Source organism: Mastigoproctus giganteus, chromosome 1 (genome assembly GCF_048544385.1).
Source record: "Mastigoproctus giganteus isolate SK-2022 chromosome 1, ASM4854438v1, whole genome shotgun sequence".
In the NCBI taxonomy this organism is placed as follows: Eukaryota; Metazoa; Arthropoda; class Arachnida; order Uropygi; family Thelyphonidae; genus Mastigoproctus; species Mastigoproctus giganteus.
The window spans coordinates 148,800,878-148,826,023 of record NC_143575.1 but is presented as its reverse complement, the minus strand read 5'-3'; the positions used below and the strand labels follow the sequence as shown (position 1 = coordinate 148,826,023).

General features: G+C 36.1%; 1 protein-coding gene across 1 annotated transcript in view; it reads right to left on the bottom strand.

The window, feature by feature from the left end:
- The window catches only part of LOC150091190 (integrin alpha-9-like), a 570,795-nt gene that overhangs the window by 414,654 nt on the left and 130,995 nt on the right, over positions 1-25,146 (bottom strand). The window contains exons 8-9 of the mRNA XM_090382714.1: positions 23,526-23,614; positions 7,327-7,398 (exon numbers count right to left, since the gene is read on the bottom strand). Of these exons, the coding sequence (XP_090238840.1) occupies positions 7,327-7,398; positions 23,526-23,614 (161 nt within the window). The remainder of the gene's footprint in view (positions 1-7,326; positions 7,399-23,525; positions 23,615-25,146) is intronic.

Sequence of the window (25,146 nt, the reverse complement as noted above, 5' to 3'; positions counted from 1 at the left end):
AACAGAATATTCATTGATTGAATTTTACATATTAATTTTATGTATTATTTATTTTTCAGTGCATAAATTATAAAATATTTATTTTAGAGTCTCAAAATGTTGACACCAGAAAACCAAATGACTTAAATTACAACACCAGTAAACAAGGATATTACTAAATTAATGTTGACTTCATGCTGTTTTTATTGAAATATATCTAAAAATAAAATGAAATGTTTGGTCAGATATATTTTATTTTGGGATAATCATACGTTTAAAATACTGAAATTCTGTAATTAATAAAATATATTTATATCAAAGTTTCTTAATTTTTTTAATAGAAAACTTAAGCAAGGCAGCCTCATTAGCACTATTGGTATTAACAGCAATAAAATGATGCAGAGAAGCACACTTATACAGCATCAGAAATATTAAATTAAAAAAAATAAAAAAAAAAACCTTTGTTTGCCCATCTCTTCTATTTGCTTGTTCAAACCTTCTTTAAACTCATTCAAACTACCCACATCTAAAATCAAATGGAAGTTCATACCAGCATTCAATTACTCTCTGGTTGAAAGAAAATTTCTGCCCATCGATCCTAAGACTATCTTGTTTAATTTAATGAAGGTTATCCCTTTATGTCTATGTCATTCAAGAAAGAATAAAAGTGTTACCAGTATTCTTTTTATTCAACTCATTTAAAGCATTAAATGTTTAGTCAGGTCCTATTGTTGATGCCTAGTTACAAGAAACTGCAATTTACAGAAGTCTCTTTTTTTTTTTTTTATTTTTTTTTTTATGAAAACTCAAGAATCAGAGGTATTAAAACCTGTAATACTCAGTAACATGCATGGGTTGTAGGCTGAGAAGATGAAAGAAGATACTTGTTGACATTAGACTTAAATTTCTGTAGATTGTAATTTTCAGGAAATACACACGAAGGGAAGTTATTCCAGAAAATGGAAGTTGAAGGAATAAATGAGGAAGAAGAAAAGTTGATTCTGTGAGTTAAGTTGGGCAGTAAAAGAATGCTGATTGGCTGCGACACATGTTCAGACTGGTTTTGAGAGGGGGAAGAATTAGAAGCCAATTCAGAATAACAGTACACATTGAAGTATCTATAGAAAAGGCATGCAACAGAAACAAAATGTCTATGAGACAGAGAGTGGTGAGACTTTGTAAGAGATGAGTCATTGCTTTCGTTAATTAACCTAACTGCTCTATTTTGAATGGAATCTAAAAGCCTCAGAGAGGTTTTGGGGCCCACCAACCCAGATTTTGGAAAAATATTCCATGGCAAGGTGGATTTGCAATTTGTACAGGGTGAACAGCCATTTGAAAGAAAAATAATGCCAAGAGCGTAACTTTTCTTCCAAATGGCTGAGAAAACCGTTTTTTATAAGCAGAGGAAGCGATATTTGTGATGTGCTTAAGCCAAATGATTAAAAGTCAGAATAATCCCTAATAGAAATATGTGATCTTGTCTAGAAATCAGAGTGGCATCGAAGTTAGCATAAAGCAAAAGAATCCTTTTTGCTAGATATAAAACAGGACTGAGGGGTGAAATCAAGTAAGCTATCTTTGCCCCACTGAAGAATTACCTGGGTATCAGCATTTAAGGAATTGGTAGTGGATATTCAAGAAGTTGAACCAGTTTGTGCTGGGCAAGGTTTCTCAACCTGGAAGGTAGAATGCAATATGCTATCATCAGCAAAACATGCATGGGATTTCCAGTCAATGGAAGACGGTCATTAATACACAACAGGAAAAGAGTGGGAGAAAGAACTGAAACTTGGGGAACTCCAAGCATTAGTGGAAAAGTTAGAAGACAGAAGTCCATCTACCATCACCCACAATGAGTGGTGAGGGAGAAAATTGGATACCCAATTTAAAAAAAGTTGGCAAAATATAGGATGAAAGCTTATTTAGAAGATCTTTATGCCACATACAATCAAAAGCCTTTGAAATGTCAAGAGCAACTGCTTCAGTTTCACCAAACTTTTCCACTGAATTTGTCCATAAATGGGTAGCATAGGCCAGTATATTACCAGTGGAAGGTTTCTAGATAGTTTAAGAGTTGGTGGTGAATTGATTTCTCCATTATTTTAGAAAACATAGAAGTAAGCGCAATGGGATATGGATATGAGTAAATTTCCAAGCAGATGGGAAAACACTTGTGAAATAAGGAGTGAAAAAAGGTGACACAGAACAGAAGTAAGCTCAAAAACGCAGGTTTTGAAAAGAAGTAGAGAAATACCATCAGACTGGATGCTTTCTTGCAATCAAAAACGTTCAAAATTCTTCTGACATCCTTTTGATGGAAGACTACAGGAGGCATTGAGTGGAGTGTACAGTAATACCCCGACTTACGCTACCCCGACTTACGCGAACTCGGAGTTACGCGGTTCTTGATTTTTTCGTTTGGCATCGCTGCCGCCCACTATCTTCAAGGTCGTTTTTCATATGTTATCGATATACGGTGCGACGGCGGAGAATGAGAGCGAAAGATGAACAAAATTCAACTTTGCTGCTTTTATGTTTTTTATATCAGTGAAGGGGAAATACATTTCACCATAATAACGTAAAAACCAACACAATTCCAGCTATCGGTATACAGTAATCGCAAATGCAATTAGATCGAGTTTACTACCAGTTTATAACAGATTTCACTAGCAGAAACGCAACTGGATTTTTATTGTTTTATGGTAGTAACCCCTAGAAATGTGCTTTAGTTAAATGTGAGGTGTTAATAGTGTATCTCTGCCTTTATGGTGTTGTTTATTCAGTTGCTACATGCGCGCGGCTTTATCAAGCGTGCCTCCTCGTTTTGTAATTGTGCTTTATTCCCTAAAAATGAGTAAAATACTTAATTAAAAGATGTGAAAAGGAAGCGTCCTGGTGAAGACACTGCAGATTCAGAGAGAAAAAGACAAGCAATTATCGATAAACAGAGGCGGACTGGGTCAAAAATTCTTACCTGGGAAAATTTATAGTGGCCTCATACTATGGTTTATGGCCAAAATCACACTGGCCCACCGGGGTTTCCCCGGTAAGGCTTATGGCCAGTCCGCCTCTGTCGATAGAGAAAAAATATAAAATTGTGAAACGCTTTGAGCGAAATGAAAGACCATGTGATATTACACGTGCTACAGGCCTAAACGAAGCAACGGCGAAAAGCACATGACAATTGCAAACTTGACAGGTTGAAAATTGAAAAGGGCTCAATTGTAAAGGGCTTAAAAATTTTAGAAAACATAGACTCCAACGAAGAACGCGTTATAGCTACAAAGCAAGGAATAAAAAAAATTATTAGCTTGCTACGAAGAAATTCTGCGTGAAAAAAAGAACGCGCTGTGTCGTCAGGCGAATTTGTTAGATTTTATGAAGCCATCGACATCGAAATAACTTTTTAACGTAAGTCATTTGTTTTTTAATACATATTTTGTATTAATATGTATAAAGAACTGCAATTTTATTAATATTTTTCTTCTAAACTAGTGTTTTTGTTAGTCCTTGGTCCCAATTAAGCAAAATTTATATGTATTTATATGCAAAGTTGTACCCCGACTTACGCGAATTCGACTTACGCGATTTTCGTCGGACCCACCTATCGCGTAACTTCGGGGTATTACTGTACTGGGAATGATGGGAGATTTAACAAGATTGTCAATACACAAGTTAGAAGAAACTTAGGATGCCAGCAGGTCAGCTTTATCTTTTACTGAAGGGGCAATAGAACCATCTGGTGTTGACAGAGGTGGGAATAGAGATGGGCAAAAGTTCCAGCCAATAGCTTTGGCAAGAGACCATAATGCTCGACTACCATTCGGATAAGAAGCAAGTCTGCTGCTCAGAGCCTGTTTGAAATTTAGTTTGGAATAATTAATAACTGCTTTACAACTGTTGCGAGCTTTGGTGTAGGCAGAAAATGAACCTGGAGATTTGGAAAAAAAGCCAATTGTGATATGCAACATTCTCATATTGAACAGTCTTAGCACATTTATTGGAAAACTAAAGTTCAGATAAAGGACTGGATATTAATGTGGAATGTGGAAAAAAAGGGTTTCATCCCTTCAAGAACAATTTCATTAAAGTTATCTGAGCAAACATCGACATCAGAAGATTTGAAACAGTAATCCGACAAAGGAAAAGAAGAAAAAAATCTTGCAGATCATCCCACTTTGCATTCTTGTAATGCCAAACAGCATGAGGTTGGAATGGCCACAAGAGAAAGGCTCCACTGGAGAATAAATCATCACCAAGCTGGGATCTGAGGTGCCTAGAAGACTACTCACCTCAACTGTTTACTTAGAGGAGTTGTTTATGAGAAAAAGATCAAGCATATTGTATCTGCGGTTGAATTGTCTGGTATTCTGGTAGGTAAATGAACAATCTGTGCGAGGCCATTAGTAATTGCAAAAACGTCAGCATTCTGACCAGCTGGGTCCATGTAATGAGAAAATGGAAGCCATATGGAGTCGTGAACACTAAAATCACCAAGAAAAATTACGTCACTGTTAGAAAAGTTGGACTGGAGAGAGTCAAGTTTCAAAAAGGGGAAGTAAAAGAGTTTCAAGTAATTAGTGAAGTTGACAGAATGATAGAGGCAACATATGGATTTGACAGAATGTGCTAGAGAGATTTTAAGCCAGAGAAAATTGAAAATAGGAGATTCCAAATTACTAAACCTCTGACAGGGACTATCAGGACACCTGAGATGAGCAGTGGTTAAATCAACCTATAATTGGGATATTGCCAGAAAACGTATGTGGGGTTTGACAGAGTGAAAATGGACACCACTGAGATTGGAACTGAGACCATGTATATTTGTGAAATGAATGAGGAAGTGCCCCTGATAAATCTTGCTGCTCTTCTCTGTACTTGTTTCAACAGACTGACAAACATCCTAAAATTAGGCTTCAAAACCTGTATTTAGTAGTCCAAATGTGGCCTGAATACTGCCTCACAATGAGATAATAATTACAATGCCTCATACAATGGGATCAACAACTGTATCCCTGCTGGCAAAATTCCAATATATCATTGATAGAACCTCATGAGCTACCCTAAAAGCCTGTCTGCACTGCTCAGAGAACTTCATACCAGACCATACAATTACTCCCCCTGGGTCTTTTTCGTACTCCAATATTTTGAGTTTCAGACCACCCAAACAGTTAGTTGCTCTGGGACTGCAGCTACCAAATACAGCACTTTGCATTTATCAATGTTAAATTGATAAATGCAAAGTTAATCAATGTTAAATTGATAAACCTCTACTGCCATTTTTTGACACATCTGTTTAAATTATCCAGGTCTCATTCGGGTAGCAGGAAACCCTGATTACTGTCATTGACCATCCTGCCCAACTTTGTATTTTCAGAAAATACCTAAACATTAAGCTTAATATGCTTACATCAATATTATTAATAAATAAATATTAATAAACAGTAGGGGAGGGAGTACAGCACAGAACCCCTGTGGGACCTGTTCATAATATTAGTCCACGAATTGCAGGGCCATTAACTCTGTCTCCTGCCACTCAACCATCTCTTTATCCATAGCAGTACCTTTTCCCAAATGCCACACTGCTCTAATTTGTACAGCAGTTTTTCATGCAGAATAGCATCAAGAGCCTTAATGAAATCTAAACATATGATGTGAAAATTATTTTTGCATCTAGTTCCTTTTTGACTACTTCACAGTATAGCTACTCAAGACTGGTCAGACAAGGCTTTCCCTTAACAAATCCATGCTGTGATTGCCATATAAATTCATACCTAACCCTTTGATCCCCCTCTGCACATCTCCAGCCTGTAGGGACATCACCTGAATCCAAAGATGTGCTCAGAATTATGGCTAAAGGTTTGCTGTTGGAAGATGTTGTTGAAGAATAAACTGAAAGACAGTATTACAACTAAAATAAACATCACCTGGTGTTTATTTTATCCAACTACAATTAAGTTCTAAAACTAAATACATTGCATGCATATCAAAGCATGCAGGATCATAAGGCAGCACACCATGGTAGCTAATCTGTGACTGCTACTCTAAAGTGTCATTGTAAACACTTAATACAATGACACTTTAAAGTGTCATTGTATTAAGTGAAGGAACAAAAAGTGAATACTGCATTTTGTTTCTAGCCAGAGAAAATTACTGTGAATATAAACAGTAATACCTTCTTCACAGAAACTTTTACTATTTTGAAAGATTTCAGGATCCCCATGAAGATTTAGGAGATGACAGTCCCTGTGGAAATCCAACAATGCTTTAACCCCAGAAACTTTGAAAAAGTTTACACACTGGTTACATTTAATCACTGAATAATGGAAGGGCAACTTAGCATTCATGCAATTCTTACAGAAAATTCTGGTAAACAGAAGATCTGTGGTAAGTTTGTTCTGAACTATTTGATTGATGAACAAAAGCTGCTCGACCTCAAAGAACACAAAGAGCTTGTTCATGCTATTGAAGATAATTCCTCCTAGTGTGATTAAATAGTAAGAGGTGACATCTCATGGTGTTTCGGACATAATCCAACACAAAGAGACAAAACTTCGAATGGTAATTGACATGCTCTCTGAGACAAAAAATTTTGGTTTTAAAAATTCAAAACACATGTGATGTTAGTCATTTTCTTCAAGAGAAAGGGAATCAACCCATTCACAACAAATTTATCCACCAGGTATGATAGTGAATAAGGAGTACTATGCATGTTCTGGATTATATGGTTAAAAAATTCAATGGGTATTCAATGAGAAAAAGGGATCAAATTCCTTCACCTGCATTACAGTGGTAGGACAAATTCTGAATTGATTATCAAGGAAGTTTTGACAAAGCATGGGATTGCAGAACTAAAACATCTCCCCTGGACCATTTCTTGTTCCTCAAAATCAAATTGATGCTGAAAGGATGACAATTTTACTGTGTAAAGAACATTAAAAAATAAGACAAAGAAATTGATAGTAGTTAGTTCACATACATTTAGAACATGTTTCCAACAACTCTATGCACACTCTCACAAGTTTGTGTGTGTGTGGCTGCTTGAGGCAATTACTCAAAAAAAGATTAAAAGTATATTTTTCAATCTAATATTAGGTGTTCTTGAAACTACTCAATAAAATCCTTAAAATATTAAATGATATTTAATATAATTATCAACCTTGCACAGAGCTGTCCTTGGATTTTAGATATACAATCCTTCCACATACCAATTAAAAAATATTATCTAATTAATTTTTAACTCAAATGATATTTATTATAATATATTAGAAATAAAATCACAATTATATCATTACATCATTATTATTACATCAATTAATTCATTGACTAAAACAGAAAGCTTACCTCCTCTCCCACTTTAACTTGCTTGATATCAAATCTAGGTGCGTTTCTTTGAGGAACTTTTAAAATATATACCTATAAATACAATTCATGGAAACCAGTGAAAAAAGGTAATACAGAAATTAATGTGCCTGTTTTTCTGCATTTGTATACACAATATGTTTATTTTCTACAACATTTTAAAAAAAATGGTTATAATTAATAAAAAAACTAATGCCACCTTTATATGTAAGGCAAGCATAAAATAGCTTGTCATAATAAATTTAAATTTCATAAATAGATATTTATTTATTAGCTGAAGTTAATAAAATACTGCAAAATACATTCAGAGCAAAGTATTGAGAGTATCAATTCAAAGCCGTGATGGATCACCTTTATTTTAAATTATTAAGGCTAGTTGTACAATTATTAAGCCTAGTTATTAAAGTGTTGATCAATACTGAAAACTTCTCATCTAGTTACACTTTTCAGTTATAATAAATTGGATTGTAGGGTTTATAAACAATCTTTCAAGAAACCCATTGCCAAAAGTCACAGGAATTTAAATTAAAAATTTCTGGTGCCCATTTATTATCAAAACTACAACCAATGGAGCTCACTAGTAAATGCATTTTCCCTAGTTGCATTTTGATGTACATGAAGTAGAACTCAAATACAGCTCTTTCAAGGATGCCTCTTTTCACCTAATTCAGGTAAAATATGCCTGAAAACATACTAGTATATCTTTCTCCAATTACTGTAATAGTTTTAAGAACCTCATTAACTTCTTAAAAGAAATAAGGCTAATCAAAGATCATAATGTAAACTCACACCATAGTTTGAGAAAACAAAGCTTGTCTGCATTGTTTTTCTGAATTTTTCATCTGGGGGCTCTTTGTTCTCTCCATGAAAGCAAGAGACTTATGCTCACTTTAGAAATGACATGTTATCCATGGTTCAATCTAAATTTATTAATATCATTTAATTTACTAGCATCATCCAGGAGCAAACCTGCTAGTAGTTAAAAACTCTGAGATACCATTTTTAATTAATAGCAGGTTTATCCCCAGGTTATGTGCCATTAAATTAAAATCAATATAAATAACTTGAGATCAGTGGATAACAGTATTGTTTATAAAGAGAACATAAGCCCAAAATCTGTCAATCATCAATGGAGGATGGGAGGCAAAGAGATCACATACAGTAAAGACAAAAGTATAATGAAGAGAAGCAATCTTAACACCAGAACAGCCAAAATCACATGTCAAAGTTACCAGTTAGTAGTCTACTGTTAAAGTAATAAAGTGAAGTTTAGTGTAGTCTCTTTAGCCTCCAAAACTCAGAGATTAGAGTGGGGGAAATATAGATTTTTTTATTCCTAACTCTTTACAGACTGTTCTATATTTGTGCAGGTGTACTTTGCTTTTGCCCTTTGTACAGTTGCTCTAATCTAATCAGCATGTAATTTATGTTATGTTTGTAAAGAAACTGAAAGCATAAGACCCAAATGACATTCAAGGTAGGTAAACTTAAATATGCTATGTGATTACTGTATTAAAGGTATCTGCTTACAATAAAATACTTATTATTTATTGATGTGGAATACTTTTTTTAAAGAAGGAACAGTAGCCTTCCTTGCTTTTTTTGTTCAGGAAATCTGCATTAAAAAGTCTGTTCACAGCAAAGATCCAACTTTTCTGCATTTTAAAATAGAAATACACTAGATTTATTTGTCAAAGACATGGTGAATTCTGTTATTTTTAACAAGATTGAAAATCTGTGCATTTGATTGCATGGACATAACAATTTCAGATATTATACTATATTTCAAAATTTTATTGACTCCATGAACAGTGACTTACCTTTCCCAGTTTGCATCTACACTATTTCTATTATGCAAATAACTGAAATATCATTCTTCTGAACTTCATATATGGAAGAATGTTTTTTGTTCTGTTGAAAAATAATACTAACATAAAATAAATCACTACCTTGATAAGCTGAACATTTCAAATAACATTTCAAGAACAAATGAGAATCTTCCTAAAATATTTTCAGAAATAGTATACAAAGCAGAAATCACAATAAATATGTGATATACCACTATAAAGCCAAAACCATATAGCAATCCTGTGTTCAATCTTGTGTTCTCTGCAATAAAGATAAGCAAAACAGCTTTGAAGCCAATATCAATAAGTTTGATAGATCAAAACACCATTATTTCAAATAATGGCGTAATTTAAAAAGAGAGGACTGCTTTGGTTTCCATTTTACTGGTGAAGCAACTAAGGCAAGGCCATACCATAAATTTTTATTATTATTCTTATTTTTTTATTATTATTCACTGGCTTTTGACGAAAGCACTGATTATTATTATTATTATTATTATTACTAGCCACATAGTGCAAGGAGGCCTGAGGCTTATGCTGCACCAGCCAAAAAAATTTCCGAGTTACTCTGAGTGAGAGAGAGAGGAGTAGAAGGGAATCATCAAGAAAAAGAAGAATGATGATATCCAGCTCAGGACCCTGCGTGTGCCAAGCCCATACTCACTAGATGTGAGCCCTTGGAGGTGATTTGGCAGATACAGCTATCTATTTTTATCAGAGGAATGGATAGAAATTCTAATGTAACAGAAAATAGAAGAACTGTTATACTTACTCAACTTAAAACAACAACGGGCAAAGATATATTTAATAAGATAAAAGAAGTAATGTTAGAATTCAAACTTGAATACAGTAACTAAATCAGAATATCCACTGACAGCATGAGATCTATGGTCGGGAAGAACAAGGGTGCTTGTTCTTCCCTACCATAGATCATATTTGAAAAAGGATATGGGCAAAAGTTTATATGCTGAAAAATTTATTTTTCATTGCATAATTCACTAAGAGAGTCACTATGTTCCAAGATAGTGAATATTTAAAATGTGATGAACATTGCTGTAAAATGCATCAACGAAATTAAATCTAAATCCTCACTTGGTCATTGGAAATTTATGGAACTACTGAAAAACATTGAATCTGAGAATTACAATCTGAGTGTTACGTGTATACTTTGTGCAGAATTTGTATTAAATGATTGTGGCACCAAGTCACAGACAATGGACTTTCGTGTGTTTGTGCAAGAAGAGGGGTTCAATCGGGACTAAAGTAAGAGAAGCGTAGACACGGCATATGAGAAAACGGAATATTATCATTTAGAAAAGTGTTTCTATCGCTAACCTTTTTACTAATTTAATAGTAGTAAAATTTTATGATTAGTGCAAATAATAAAGGTAAGTGTTTTTAACTCATTAAATGAAAGAGTCAGTTAAAATTACTCAAATATCTTAGAGAAAAAGTCACCAAATATTAATTTTTAAAATCATTAAAAAATTATTGGATTCATTACACGGGTAAGATGTTTCTGAGGAAAGAATTAAGTGGAGCAGAATATAAAAACAAGAAGAAACAAAAAACGAAGAAGTATGTTAAAGTATTGCAAAACTACTACAACTATTGCATGTGCAGAAAAAAGGTGATGAATCGGAGCAAATTTCTGATGATGATAAAGTAATGGGACATCCTATAGTGGAGCAAGAAAATTATGCTTCTATTGGAGGTGAAAAATCGGAAGCAGTGGATGAAAACATTCCCATAAAAGCCATGAAGCATCCTAGTCGCTGGCTCAAAATTTTATCACGAAAGTGGATAGCAATGTTGGTGGAAATTGGACCTATACAAGTGAATAGTGTTTCTTTAACTTCCAATGAAAAATGTCGATTTTCAAGTGTATATTATACAAGGACATTAGCAAACAACGAAAGGTAAATCTTGACTGTGTAATATATTCGCTTTCAACAAATAGTATATATTATTTTTGTTGTAAAATATTTGGAACTGCAAATATTCAATTATGTTCAATTGGCTTTTCCGACTGGAAGCCTGCTAGTATTAATCTGCAATGACAAGAAATATCTTCTACATGAACCAACATAAGCAGGGGTCGAGATGTGGCGCCCACACCACATGGAGGAATGCCGCCACCCTATGTTACCAGGCAGTACTAGGTGGTAGATGACTCTCATCAACCGGTGAAATACCACCACTTTGCTTATTGGAGGCTTGAAGTGGTGGAACCCGTATTTAGTCTCTAGAGCTAAGTTCCGGTCAACCCTTCCCTATTTCTTCCATCATGCAGTATGATTGATGACTTTTGAGGTTATGATGAACGTCGTGGCGAGATCCAATATTCCTTACATTTCGAGGGTACAGCTCTAAAACGGTGTTCGCAGGCCGGCCGCTAGTTAGCACACTGGACCGAACCTATTGGTAACTCTCTAGGAGGCTTCCGGACCAGCTAGTGTATAATTTTGCTACCTCTACTCTGCCAGATAGTGACTGGAGGAAGTCCGAGTGTGTATGCGGGGAGCATTGTCGAGGCCACGTTATGTCAAGGATCTGGGTATATTCTTACCACGTGTACGCCATATCCAAAAATTTCATTACTTCATACAGCATGTCCCACCCACTTTTTCTTACTATTGAATACACCATGAATTGTCAAACTAATAGAGCAAGCTTATCTGTGAAAATATCTAAACCTCCCAAGCACTTCCTAATTCATTTCACAAATATACGTGGTCTCAATTCTAATCTCAAAGATGTCCATTTCCACTGGCAGTTTGCCAAACCCCATGTACTTTTTCTGACAGAATCTCAGTTATCGGTTGATTCAACTACTGCTCATCTCAGATGCCCAAATTATTCGCTGTATGATTCCTTTCGCCTCAAAGGTGGTACTTGTGCATATGTCTGTTCTGGTATTCCCTGTCAGAGACTTGGCAATTTGGAATCTCCTCTCTTTGATCTTCTCTGGCTTAAAATCTCTCTACCTCATTGTGTCAAATTCATCTGCTGTCTCCAAACTCCACTAATCACTTGGAGCTCTTTGACTTCCTCTCTTTGCAACTTGACTTTCTCCAGTCCCACTTTCCTAATAGTGAGGTAATTTTCCTTGGTGATTTTAATGTTCACAACTCCAGCTTTCTTCCGTTTTCTACACCACACCAGCCCAGCTGGTCGAGATGCTGAAGCTTTTGCAATTACTAATGACCTAGCACAGATTGTTCATTTACCTACAAGGATACCGGACAATCCTAATCATACAGCCAATATGCTTGATCTTTTACTCACAAACAATCCTTCTAAGTACACGGTCAAAATGAGAGGTCCTTTAGGCACTTCAGATCACAACTTGGTGAGTGTCTCTTCTCCAATGGAACCTTTATCTCATGGCTATTCTCAACCTCGTGTTGTTTGGCATTACAAAAATGCAAAATGGGATGACCTGCGAGACTTCTTTTCTTCTTTTCCTTGGTCGGATTACTGTTTCAAAACTTCTGATGTCAACGTTTGCTCAGATCGTGTCAGTGAAATTATTCTTGCAGGAATGGAATCCTTTATCCCACACTCCACTTTAAAATCTCGTCCTTTATCTAAACCTTGGTTTTCCAATAAATGTGCTAAGGCTGTTCAAGAGAAGAATGTTGCATATCGTAATTGACTTGTTTCCAATTCTTCAGGGCGCCTCCGTAGCCAGGTGGGAAGGAGCAGCAGTGCGTAGCACACGCTTCTTGTTTAGACCGGGGTTCGAGCCTGTCACCACCAAATACGGAGGATGCGGAAAGGTCATGGAATGACCACCGCATATTCCCAGAGCAATATGGCCTTAGTTGCTAATGCTCCTAAAAAAAAAAAAAAAAAAACCAAATAACAAATAACCAATTCTTCAGTTTCATTTTCTGCCTACACCAAAGCTTGCAACAATTGTAAAGCAGTTATTAATCAGTCCAAACTAGATTTTGAACAGGCTAAGAGTAGAAAACTTGCTTCTTGCCCTAATGGTAACAGAGCATTCTGGTCTCTTTCCTAAGCTATTAGCTGCAACTTTTGCCCATCTCTACCCCCCCACCTCTGTAAAAATAGATAGTTCTATTGTCACTTCAGTGAAGGATAAAGCTAACCTGCTAGCATCCCATTTTTCTTCCAACTCATGTATTAATGATCTTGGTAAAACACCTCCCACCATTCCCAACACGCTCCATTCAATGCCTCCTGTGGTCTTCCATCAAAAGGATATCAGAAGGATTTTGATGAATCTTGATGCTAAGAAAGCTCCAGGTCCTGATGATATTCTCCACTTGTTCTCAAAACCTGTGCTCCTGAACTTACTCCTATCCTTTGCCGCCTTTTTTCACTTTCTTATTCCAAAGGTGTTTTTCCTTCTGCTTGGAAATTTGCTCATATCCAGCCAGTTCCTAAAAAGGGTGAAAAATCCCTCCCATCCAATTATCATCCCATTGCAATTACTTCTACTCTTTCTAAAGTAATGGAGAAATCAATTAACTGCCAACTCTTAAACTACCTAGAAACCTTAAGTCTGATCAATGATCGCCAGTATGGATTCCGTCAGTGTCGATCCACTGGTGATATTCTAGCTTATGTTACCCATTTATGGACTAATTCAATGGAAAAGTTCGGTGAAACACAAGTAGTTGCTCTTGATATCTTAAAAGCTTTTGATCGTGTTTGGCATAAAGGTCTTCTAAACAAGCTTCCATCTTATGGTTTGCCAACTGTTTTTAGTAATTCGTTATCCAGTTTTCTCTCTGATCACTCACTGAGGGTGATGGTAGATGGCTCTCTGTCTTCTAACTTCTCCACTAATGCCAGTGTCCCCCAAGGTTCAGTTCTTTCTCCCACTCTTTTCCTCTTGTATATTAATGACCTTCTTCCACTGACTGGAAATCCTATCCATAGTTTTGCCGATGATAGCACATTGAATTCCACTTTCCATTTTGAGAACCTTGTCCTGCTCAATCAGCTTCAACTTCTCGAAAATCTGCTACCAATTCCTTAAATGCCGATCTTCAGGTAATTATCCAGTGGGGCAAAGACAACTTAGTTGATTTCAACTCTTCTAAAACTCAGTCTTGTCTTATATCTCCAAAAAGGATTCTTCTGCTCCTATGCTTATCTTTAGTGACACTCCGATTTCTAGGCAAAATGATATATCTCTTTTGGGGATTACCCTGACTTCTAATCTCTCTTGGCGCAAGCACATTACAAATATTGCTTCCTCTGCATCTAAAAAACTTGGTTTTCTCTTTCGCTCTCGGCGTTACTTTTCTTCCAAACAGCTGCTCACTCTGTATAAATCACAAATCCGCCCTGCCATGGAATATTGTTCCCACATCTGGGGTGACGCCCCAAAACCTCTCTCAGGCTTCTAGGTTCCATTCAGAAGAGGGCAGTTAGGTTAATTAACGACTCATCTGTAACAGTCTCTTCACTCGCTGTCACAAAGACGTACTGTTTCTGCTGCATGCCTCTTCTTCAGATACTTCCATGGGCACTGTTCTTCTGAATTGGCTTCTATTATTCCCACTCTCTCTTTCAAAACAGTCCGAACACATGCCGCCACCAGTCAACATCCATTTACTGTCCAACTTCAAACCCACAGAACCAACTTTTCATCTTCCTCATTTATTCATTCAACTGCCGTTTTGTATTTCCTGAAAATTACAATCTACAGAAGTTCAAGTCCAATGTCCATAAATATCTTCTTTTGTCTTCTCAACCTCCAACCCAAGCACGGTACTAAGTACTATAGGTTCTAATACCACTCGTGTTTCGGGTTCACATAAAAAAAAAAAAAAAAACAGAAACCGAAGAAACGTTAAAAGCTTGTGGAGTAGATTCTACATGTTATTCAAAGCCTTTTAAACTACCAATCATTAAATTTCTCACATTAGTCATCTGATCAGAAGTAATCAACATTAACTATCTTCAAAGCTAGCAGCATTGATATTTGTTATATGTCATTTAATTTAAAAGATTTGGCCAAGTTACTGCCTTGTATACTTGCTTTTGATCAGAGAGGGCAGCAAGTTTAAGAATGTCAGAATTTCGGCAACATGTTTCTACTGATGCTGACCGACAGTTTGCTTTGTCCATCATTATTCATGGCAAATAGTGGGTGAATCAAGGCCCAGTCCTCTCAATAAAAGACTCCATCTTCTGAAAGGCCTAAAAAATTAAACCATGACAATCTCAATTAATTATGAAGATCGTGTTATAAAATTCATTAACTCGCAAGGCATGATTCTTTATGACTTTTTTCTGCATGGTCAAACAGCAAACCACAAATACCACAAAGCAGTTATACAGCAATTTCATGATGCCCTTTGGAGAAAACAATCGAAAAAGTGGGCATGAAAAAAATGGCATTTGCATGCCTGCACTCAACACATTCCATTCAAGTTCTTGTAAAACTTCATCATTATGGTCCCCTATTTATATATGATCATACATATATATTTTTTTATCATAGTAATATGATCAAAAAATATATATAAACATGCATATTTGAAAATCATATATCATAAAGCTTACTAAACTCCAAAAAAGTACGATTTCCTGAAATATTCTGGAAAAACCAGAAAATTAACAGTTAATTACCTTGCATTTATCAATGTCAAATCTCAATTATCACTTTTCAGCACATCTGCTTAATATAATTAAATCTTGAAGTATTACAACCCAATTATTGTCATTATCCACTTAACCTTTATATCATCAGCAAACTTGGACATCAAACTTCAAATACCTAGATCAATATCATTAACAAATATGAAAAACAGTAAAGGGTCCAACACTGGCCGCAATAATAGCTCAGTCATCACTAGCCCATGAAGAGCAATAATCATTTTTAACCCTCTTCTACCAATTAACCATCCCTTTATCAATAGTGATAACTTGCCTCTAATGCCTGCCACATTGATCAAAATTTTCACAACAATATTGTGTGTGTGATGTGTATTGCAACATTACTGAAATTTAAGTATATGATCAAAAATAATTCATTGCATCCGGTTCCTTTATGACAATTTCATAGTAGCCAATCAAATTGGTCAGTCCTGAGCTCCCTTTAAAAAATCCCTTCAGTAATTGCCTTATAGGTTCACCCTTGTGATCTTGCATCTCTTCCTTAACTATTTACTGTATTAACTGGCACAGACATCAACTTACAGGTCTGTAGTTACCTACTTCCATTAAACCATCCGTGTGAATAGGAGATATGTTTGCACACCTCAAATCTCTATGAACCTCTCATGAATCTAAGGAAGCCCTCATTATTATTATTAAGGCTAAAGGCTTGGTTATCTCTTTTGCAGCTTCTTTTAATATAACTGGATAGATTCCATCAGCCCCAGGTGCTTTTAGCATTAGTAGAGGCATTTGATGCAAGAAAGCAAGCTTATGCAGCATCAGCCGGAAAAAAACAAAAAACACTTCCACTTCACCCCTCTGTTCGTTTGAAATACCTGTCCAGCTGAGCCTTAAATTTATTTAGGCTATCAACTTCCAAGGGATGGAAGACTGTTCCACCAACCAACTACCTGCTGACTAAAGGCAAATTTCCGCACGTCTATCCTACATCTGTCTTTTCTCAATTTGAATTTATGCCCTCTCAGATGATTATTCTGAGCAAGAGGAAGAATCCCATCAGCATTGAGCATGCTCAAACCATTCAAGGCTTAATACACCTCTCTCACATCGCCTCGCTGGTGCCTAGTCTCCATACACTGTAATTTGCAAAACTTAAGCCTTTCTTCGTAAAAGCACCCCTTTGTTCCCTTCACTAATCTTGTTGCCCTTCTCTGTACTCGTTCCAGAAGCTCTACATCCTTCTTGAAATGAGGCCTCCACACCTGTATACAGTACTCTAGGTGTGGCCTGACAATTGCCTTATACAAGGGAATAATCACCTCCTTATCCCTGCTAGAAAAATTCCTGTATATCACTGACAATACACCATGAACTACTCTTGTAGCCCGTCTGCACTGCTCAGAGAACTTCATAATCTACCCGCAGAATTACCCCCAGGTCCTTTTCATTCTCTACCACTGTCAGTGTAGTACCACAGAGTTGATACATTTCTCTGGCATTGCTGTTTCCCATATGTAGTACTTTACATTTGTCAATGTTAAACTTCATTTGCCACCTCTCAGCCCATCTGCTCAACCTTTCCAGATCTTGTTGCAGCAGCATAGTATCAGTAGTGTCCTTGACAACCCTGCCAACCTTCGTATCGTCTGCAAACTTGGACATTAAGCTTGATATACCATTATCAATATCATTTATAAATACAGAAAACAATAATGGACCCAACACTGAACCCTGAGGGACTCCACTAATAACATTAGTCCATGTTGAGCACTGTACATTGATTACCATCCTCTGTCTTCTCCCCCACAACCACCCCTTTATCCATAGCAGTAATTTGCCTCCAATGCCACACTGCTCCAATTTGTGCAGCAGTCTTCCATGTGCAACAGTATCAAAAGCCTTTCTAAGATCCAAATATATAATATCAAAGTTATTCCCTGCATCCAGTTCTTTTGTGACTACATCATAGTATCCAATCAAATTGGTCAGACAAGACCTGCCCTTAACAAAACCATGCTGCGTCTGAGCTATAACTGAAGTCTTGTCTAGATGATCCTGCAGTACTTCTTTAACCAGTGCCTCGATTAATTTTCCTGGAACATAAGTTAAACTCACAGGTCTATAATTACTTGTGTCGGCCTTTGATCCTCCTTTGTGAATTGGGGTCACATTTGCACATCTCCAGTCTGTGGGTACCTCCCCTGAGTCCAAGGAAACTCTCATAATTATGGCTAAGGGTTTGCTTACTTCCTTTGCTGCCTCCTTTAATATAACTGGATATATCCCATCCACCTCAGGTGCCTTTCTTGTGTTTATCTTCAACAATTTCTCCTCCACTTTAGTCTCAGTTATTACAAGATTCTCTAGCTTACTGCCCGAGTTGAATACAATACAATAGCTACAATACCTCTGGCATTCCCCTTGCTGAATAACTCCTCATGTGTGAATGTCGATGAAAAATATTCATTTAGCTTGTTATCTACCTGAGAATCTACAGTTGACCCATCGATATCAAGTGGACCAATCTGATTCATTCCCTTCCTTCTAGAGTTTACATAAGTAAAGAACTCTTTGCTGTTTTTCTTCGCATCCCTTGCCAAGGATCTCTCGTAATCTGCCTTCGCCTGCCTAACCTCCTTTGTAACTTGGTTACAGATCAACTTGTATCTATCATAGGCTTCTGTGTCACGTGTTAATTTGTATGTATCCCATGCATTTTTCTTCTCTGCCATATGTCTCATTAGTTCATGTGACAACCATTTAGGCCTAAACCTTGAACAATATTTCTTGGTTGGTATGTAAAGCCTAGTAGCTTCCAAGATAAGTTCTTTGAATGCTTCCCATTTTGAATTTGCTGTTGGTAACATCATCAGTTGGTCCCACTGTATAGAATTTAAGTACTGTCTCAGACCATCGTAGTTGCCTTTATGAAAGCAATAACCCTTCTCTTTACCCCTGATGGTAGTTACCTCTTTGAGTAAGTCCCATTTTAGCACACTGTGATCATTGCCACCTAGTGGTTCGTTTATCTGCAGATTCTTAGTGCATGAAGAATCATTACTGATAATCAAATCAAGAGTATTACTCCCTCTAGTTGCCTCCCGAACATGCTGATGTAGAAAAAAATCATCCAATAAATCCATAAAAGCCTTGCTAGTGTGTGAGTGACCAGCCCCCAAATTCCAGTCAATATCTGGGAAATTAAAATCTCCCATTATAAGACTCTCTGATTTACTGGCCCACTCTATTTCCCTGTACAGTTTCTTTTATACTCATCAGAGTCATTAGGCCTATAGCACACTCCTACTCTCAATTTTGATCTCCGAATGCTTATGTCACACCAAACTGACTCGACACTGCACTGTCCAGCAATGTCGACTGGCTTCACTTCCTTGGATTTTATGTGTTTCTTAACTAATAGCATAACCCCCTCCTCCCTTCCTATCCTGTCTATCCTTTCTGTAGACGTTGTACTCCCCAAATTCCAGTTCTGCATTCCTTATATCTGTGTGATACAACATTTCTGATATCCCAACAATATCTGCCTTTGATGTTTTGAGCAATACCTCAAATTCGTCAAATTTATTTACTAAACTCCTAGCATTGGTGTACACGCAAGTATACATGCACCTGTTTCTATTCTTAGCTACCCTAACACAACCTATGTGTTTACTTTTACCGCAATGACTCCCAGTAGTCTCTGAAATATCCTGCATCTTGTTTTTCAGGCTTCTGCTCATTCCAATAGAAGCAGTGCAAAAATCACTTTCACCTCTGCCAGTGGCTACCGTTAATCTATTAGTCTTTGTATCCCCCCCCAAGCTAGCAGTTTTCAGACCCACTTAACACTGCCTCGATAGCATCAGCAAATATTCTTGCACCCTTTCTATTTAAGTGTATCCCATCCCTGTAGAAGCAGTCTCTCCTGTTAACAAGTACAGTTCAGGCTGAAAAAAATTCTACCCCTTGAGCCTTGCACAATCTTTCCAGGGCCAAATTGATCGACAAGGCTCTCATCATGTACTCCCTCCTATCGTGTCTGGGCAGAATTGCAGACACTTTCAAATTCAACCCTAATTCACAGCTTTTTTTCAACAGTGACCTGTAGTTGTTAAGTAATTCTGCCAGTCTCCTACTCTTGATATCAATAGTGCCAACGTGTACAACTATATCACCTTTTGTGCCCTTAAATGATGATATCCGCTCTACAACGTCATCAACCTTTGCCCCTGGCAGACATACCCTGGTCCTGTTCCACCTATCCTTTTTACAAAGCATGTTCCCCGTTTCCATGACAATAGAGTCACCAACAACTACTTTTTTTTTTTTTTTTTGTCATAAAAACAACTTTATTTTTTGTCATAAAAAATAAAAAACAACTCCTTTTTTATTTTTGTCACATTCAGCCTGCAACAGTTTGTCTTCCATCTTCATTTCTGTTATTATAAAATCATTCGACTTCCAATCAATATTTGATAGACCTGCTAACCAAGATATTCTAAAGTTTTCTTCATGTGTGGACATAGATGAAAAATATTTATTCAATCTATCAGCAGTCTGTACAGGATCAATAGTTATGCCCTTCATCTCTAGAGAACCAATGCAATTCATCCCTTTCCTTCCAGTATTAACATATACAAAGAATTTGCTACTTTTCTTTGCACTTTTAGTTAAATACGTCTTATAATCTGCATTAATGTACCTAACCCATGAGTAATTTAATTACACACTAGATTGTACTCATTACAGGATTCTTATCCCTGACAATTTATAATCGTCCCATGCATATTTCTTCTCTGCCTGCCACTAAGTTCATTGATTCATCTGAAAAAAAGCTTATATATATATTTTTTTTTTATTCTGAAGATATCACACTATATAATACTCACAATACAGTATTTTTAATAGAGAAAGGGCAGATATTTGTTTTATTTTTCTTAGTCTCTTCTGTGAATTCATTCGATAGCCCTCAATGCATGTAACAAAGTGTGTCTTCATGTCAGAGAATTTAAGGGCTCCTTCTTGATCCTTTTAATTTTCCTTTTCTTCTTCTTAAATAAATAATCTTTATTCCCATCAAGGCAGGTTACCAGGGGTTCTTTTTCTTCTCCCATTAAGCACATTGCTTATTGGATTTAGGATAGCTCATGTTTCCATTTTCTTCTTCCTCTACTTCATTTACCTATGGGTTGCCAAGTTCTTTAATATTTTTGTCCACCTGTCATTCTTATCCTTTATCTCTTAACCCCAATGGATGTGCAACCAGCAACCACCCCATCACAGTCAGGGAAGTGCTTCCTCCTAAGTGCTAATTTTTCAAAAGCTTTTATCGACAAGAAATAATTCAAAATTGCTCTTTTTTAAAGCCAGTCTACATTTTCAATCTGTTACACACACACACACACACACACACACACACACACACACACACACACACACACACACACACACACACACACGTGAGAACAACCCATTTTTTTTTATATTGAAAACATATATTTTTAAAAAAATTTTTTAAATAAAACCATTGGTGGCATGTACATTTTCTCTTGTTCAAAACTTATGCCCCATCTTTGGGTGTGATGTAATTTGTTTTTGGGGGAATTAGTATGCATTATAAAACAGCCTTTGGTGCTTGCTGAAGGCAGTTTTGCATACCAGTGGATGTTCTCTTTCTATTCTGATTTCTAAGGATAATTTTTCATAATTTCTGTTTTTCTGTAGATTTTCTTCTCCCCTAGGTTTGATATAATATGGTTTGTATTAATTTCAGCTCAGAAGTTCTAGTTTCAGCTCTAAAGCTCTAAGGTTTGCAGTCCCAGCATGCTTAATTTTGTTTTCTTCAACTTTATTTAGTTCAACTTTGTTTAGTTCAACTAGTTTATATTCTGTTTTTCAAGTGTTAGAGTGTTATTCTCTATCTGCTCCTGTTCCCACTGATCAGTTCCCTAGTCCCAGTTCCAGAGTATTTAAAGTATTTCAGATATTTTTATAAGTAGTGTGGTACAATATGACCTCTCCTATATGCTCTGTTTCAAATTAATCCACAAAGTGTTAATATATTTATTAACATAAATATCTTCATATTCTTATTGGCTATTTAAAAAAAAAGATATTCAGACCTAAGTGTGGTGATTTTTGCACTGATACTTCACTTCTTCACTATCAAGATTAAATATCATATTCATTACTGGGGCAGGTTTTTTTTTTTTATAGAAAACTTAAAATATATAACTCTCATAATCAATGTCTCATAATGCTAATAACACAGCAGTAACAAACACTTCTCCTTTTAATGATCAGCAGAACTATTCCCATTTCTTTTAGAGAACTCCATCAGTCATGCTTGTGAAACAATTCAACTAAAGCAATTCTTCAGAATTACAAGAGAACAGATAAATAGCCTTCTCTGAATATTTCTTTTACTAATGTTCTTCTATGTAAAGATGAGAGAGGACATCCAAGTTTCTGTTAAAAGTGATAGATCTGGATAGATCCAGTTATATTAAGGGAGGCAGTGAAGGAATAAGCAAACCTGTAGCCATAATTATGAGAGCATCCCTGGATTCAGGGGAGGTCCCCTTGGACTGGAGATATGCGAATGTATCCCAATTTCACAAAGGAGGATCGAAGGGTGACACGAATAATTACAGGCCTGTTAGTTTAACTTCTGTTCCAGGGAAAATAATGGAGTCAGTGGTAAAAGAAGTAATACAGGATCATTTAGACAAGGGCTGCAATTATACTTCGAACGCAGTATGGGTTTGTTAAGGGGATATCTTATTTGACCAATTTGATTGGTTACTATGATGCAGTCACAAAGGAACTGGAGGCAAAAAATAATTTTCATATCATATTCTTGGATTTCAAGAAAGCTTTTCATACTGTTGCACATAAAAGACTACTATACAAATTGGAGCAGTGTAGCATTAAGGGCAAGTTGCTGCTATGGATAAAGGAATAGTTGAGTAGGAGAAGGCAGAGTGGTTATCAATGGACACTGCTCTTTGTAGACTAATGTTGTTAGAGGAGTCCCAGAGGGTTCAGAGTTGGACCCATTGTTGTTTTCTATATTTATTAATGATATTGATGAAATCATATCAGACTTTACTGTTCAAGTTTGCAGATGATGCAAGCTCAATGCTGATGGTAGCCTTCCTCTTGCTCAGACTACACATGAGGAGGCAAAAATTCAAACTGAGAAAGGATCATTGCAAAACAGATGTGTAGAACAATCTGTAGTTCCATCTGTTGTTGTGGAAGTTGATAGTTTAAATAAATTCAAGGAAGAACTAGAAAACTTTCGTAGGTGAAATGAAAGGCTTTTTTTTTTTTTTTTTGCTGGTGCCGTAATATAAGCTTGCTTTCTTGCATCATTTACCACTGCTAATGTTGAAAGGCAGAACACAACACAGGGTCACCACTTGGCATCAACCACAAGTACAGCCACTACTTTCTGTAGGCACTTTTAATTACAACAGTAAAGTAAGACTTTCTCTAAAAAGTTTTACATTGCTATTGTAATTACCATAAAATCAAAATAAACTAAACTAAACAGATTTTCTTCATACCAAGATAAAGCACATACTTTAATTTGAAAATACAAATTGATTTAAGCAGGATAGGAGTATTATTTCTGTAGAGAAAATGGATACAAAACCCCCTGATACTATGCTAGCACCTTACTAAAAGAACAGAGTTAAATGAAACAAATTTTATTGAACCCACCTTTCCAAAGTCTTTGCCATCCCTTGGTGCTCCAACAGCTACTGATAGTGTCTTATCAGAAAAGAATTTTCCTGATGTGATTGAATAACCTAATACAAAACTTTACATTAATTTCATCAGAAAATTAAGAATCCAAAAATGTCTTCAGGCTGGATAAACTAATAAAATTTGGCTAAACAAAAATCCAACACCTTATTTTTCTTGGAAAACTAAAGTTTATAACTTATTGGATCTGAAAAGTATTTTGGCACATGATTTGCTTGAACACATTAACTCACTTCCACAAGATACCAGACACAAGACTGCCAAGTCAAATTCACACTATCATAAAGAAAATGTTCCCCCGGCAGTTTATAAGTTTCTCTTTCAGAACAGCTTATAAACTGCCAGTTGAGTCAGTAAAGGAATAAGGCTTCTTAGTTTCTTTCAAGTGTGAGCTGTTGCCTATGGCTTAGAAACAAGAAAATGGATTTCTACCTGCCAGTTATCCTTAATTACAACATTAATTATTTACTAATTACTCATGATTTTGCAGTAAACATTTTTGTAATTAACCAAGTAAAAGTCATTTGACATTTTCTTAGTTTACCGGAAATGTACTTTTAAAGTACTAGAGACATACAGCTGTGTGACATGATATGCATTGTTTTTGTATAAATTAAAACTAAAGTTGTCTCAAAACAAAAATGCAATTTTGTAGTTAACATTGTTTGACACTAAACCCTCAAAATGATAGACCATTATCCAATAATGAGTGAATTCCAACTTTATTAGGACAACTAATTCTTACATAATAAGGCTAACAAAATGTAGTGCTACATGAAAACTAGGGATGACAAGTTCTGTTATGGTATGTATAATGTATTTAGGAAATACAGGGAAGATAGAAGAGGTAGTGGGATCGTGCTTATCAAAAGCAGCCTGAGTGCAAAAAAGAGCTTTTACTGAGTCAGAATTTACTTCTGCCAGCCCAGAATAAACCAGGTGATGTTGCTGATGAATTGAATAGGTACTTCACATTGGTCTTTACTGATGAAAGACACTTTATGCTGAAGAGAGGCTGAACAAAATGAAATTAGTGATTTTGAAATTACAGATGATGGTTTATTTGAAAATTTTTCAAGCCTAAAGGCAAGTAAGGCTCTTGAAGTTCATGGCATATACCCAGTAATTTTGTGGCAGGTAGCCAGAGAGTGGACTAAACCACTGAAGTTCATTATGAGAGCATCTTTGGATTCAGGAGAGATTCCTTTGGAGTGAAGCAGCACCAATGTATCGCAAATACATAAGGTGGTTCTAAGAGTTCTAAGGGGAACTCTTGTCTGACCAATTTGATTAGATGTTATGATGTGGTCACAAAACAACTTGATGTAAAAAATAATTTTGATATCATATACTGGTATTTCAGGAAAGCTTTTGTTACTATTGCACATGGAAGGCCTGTACAAATTGGAGCAGTATGGCATTAAGGACAAGTTGCTACAATGGATAAATGGATCACTGAGTGAGAGAAGACAGTGGTAATCAATGGACACTGCTCTACTTGGACTAATGTTATTAGTGGAGTCCTCAAGTGTTCAGTGCAGGGCCCATTGTTGTTTTGTATATTTATCAATGATAA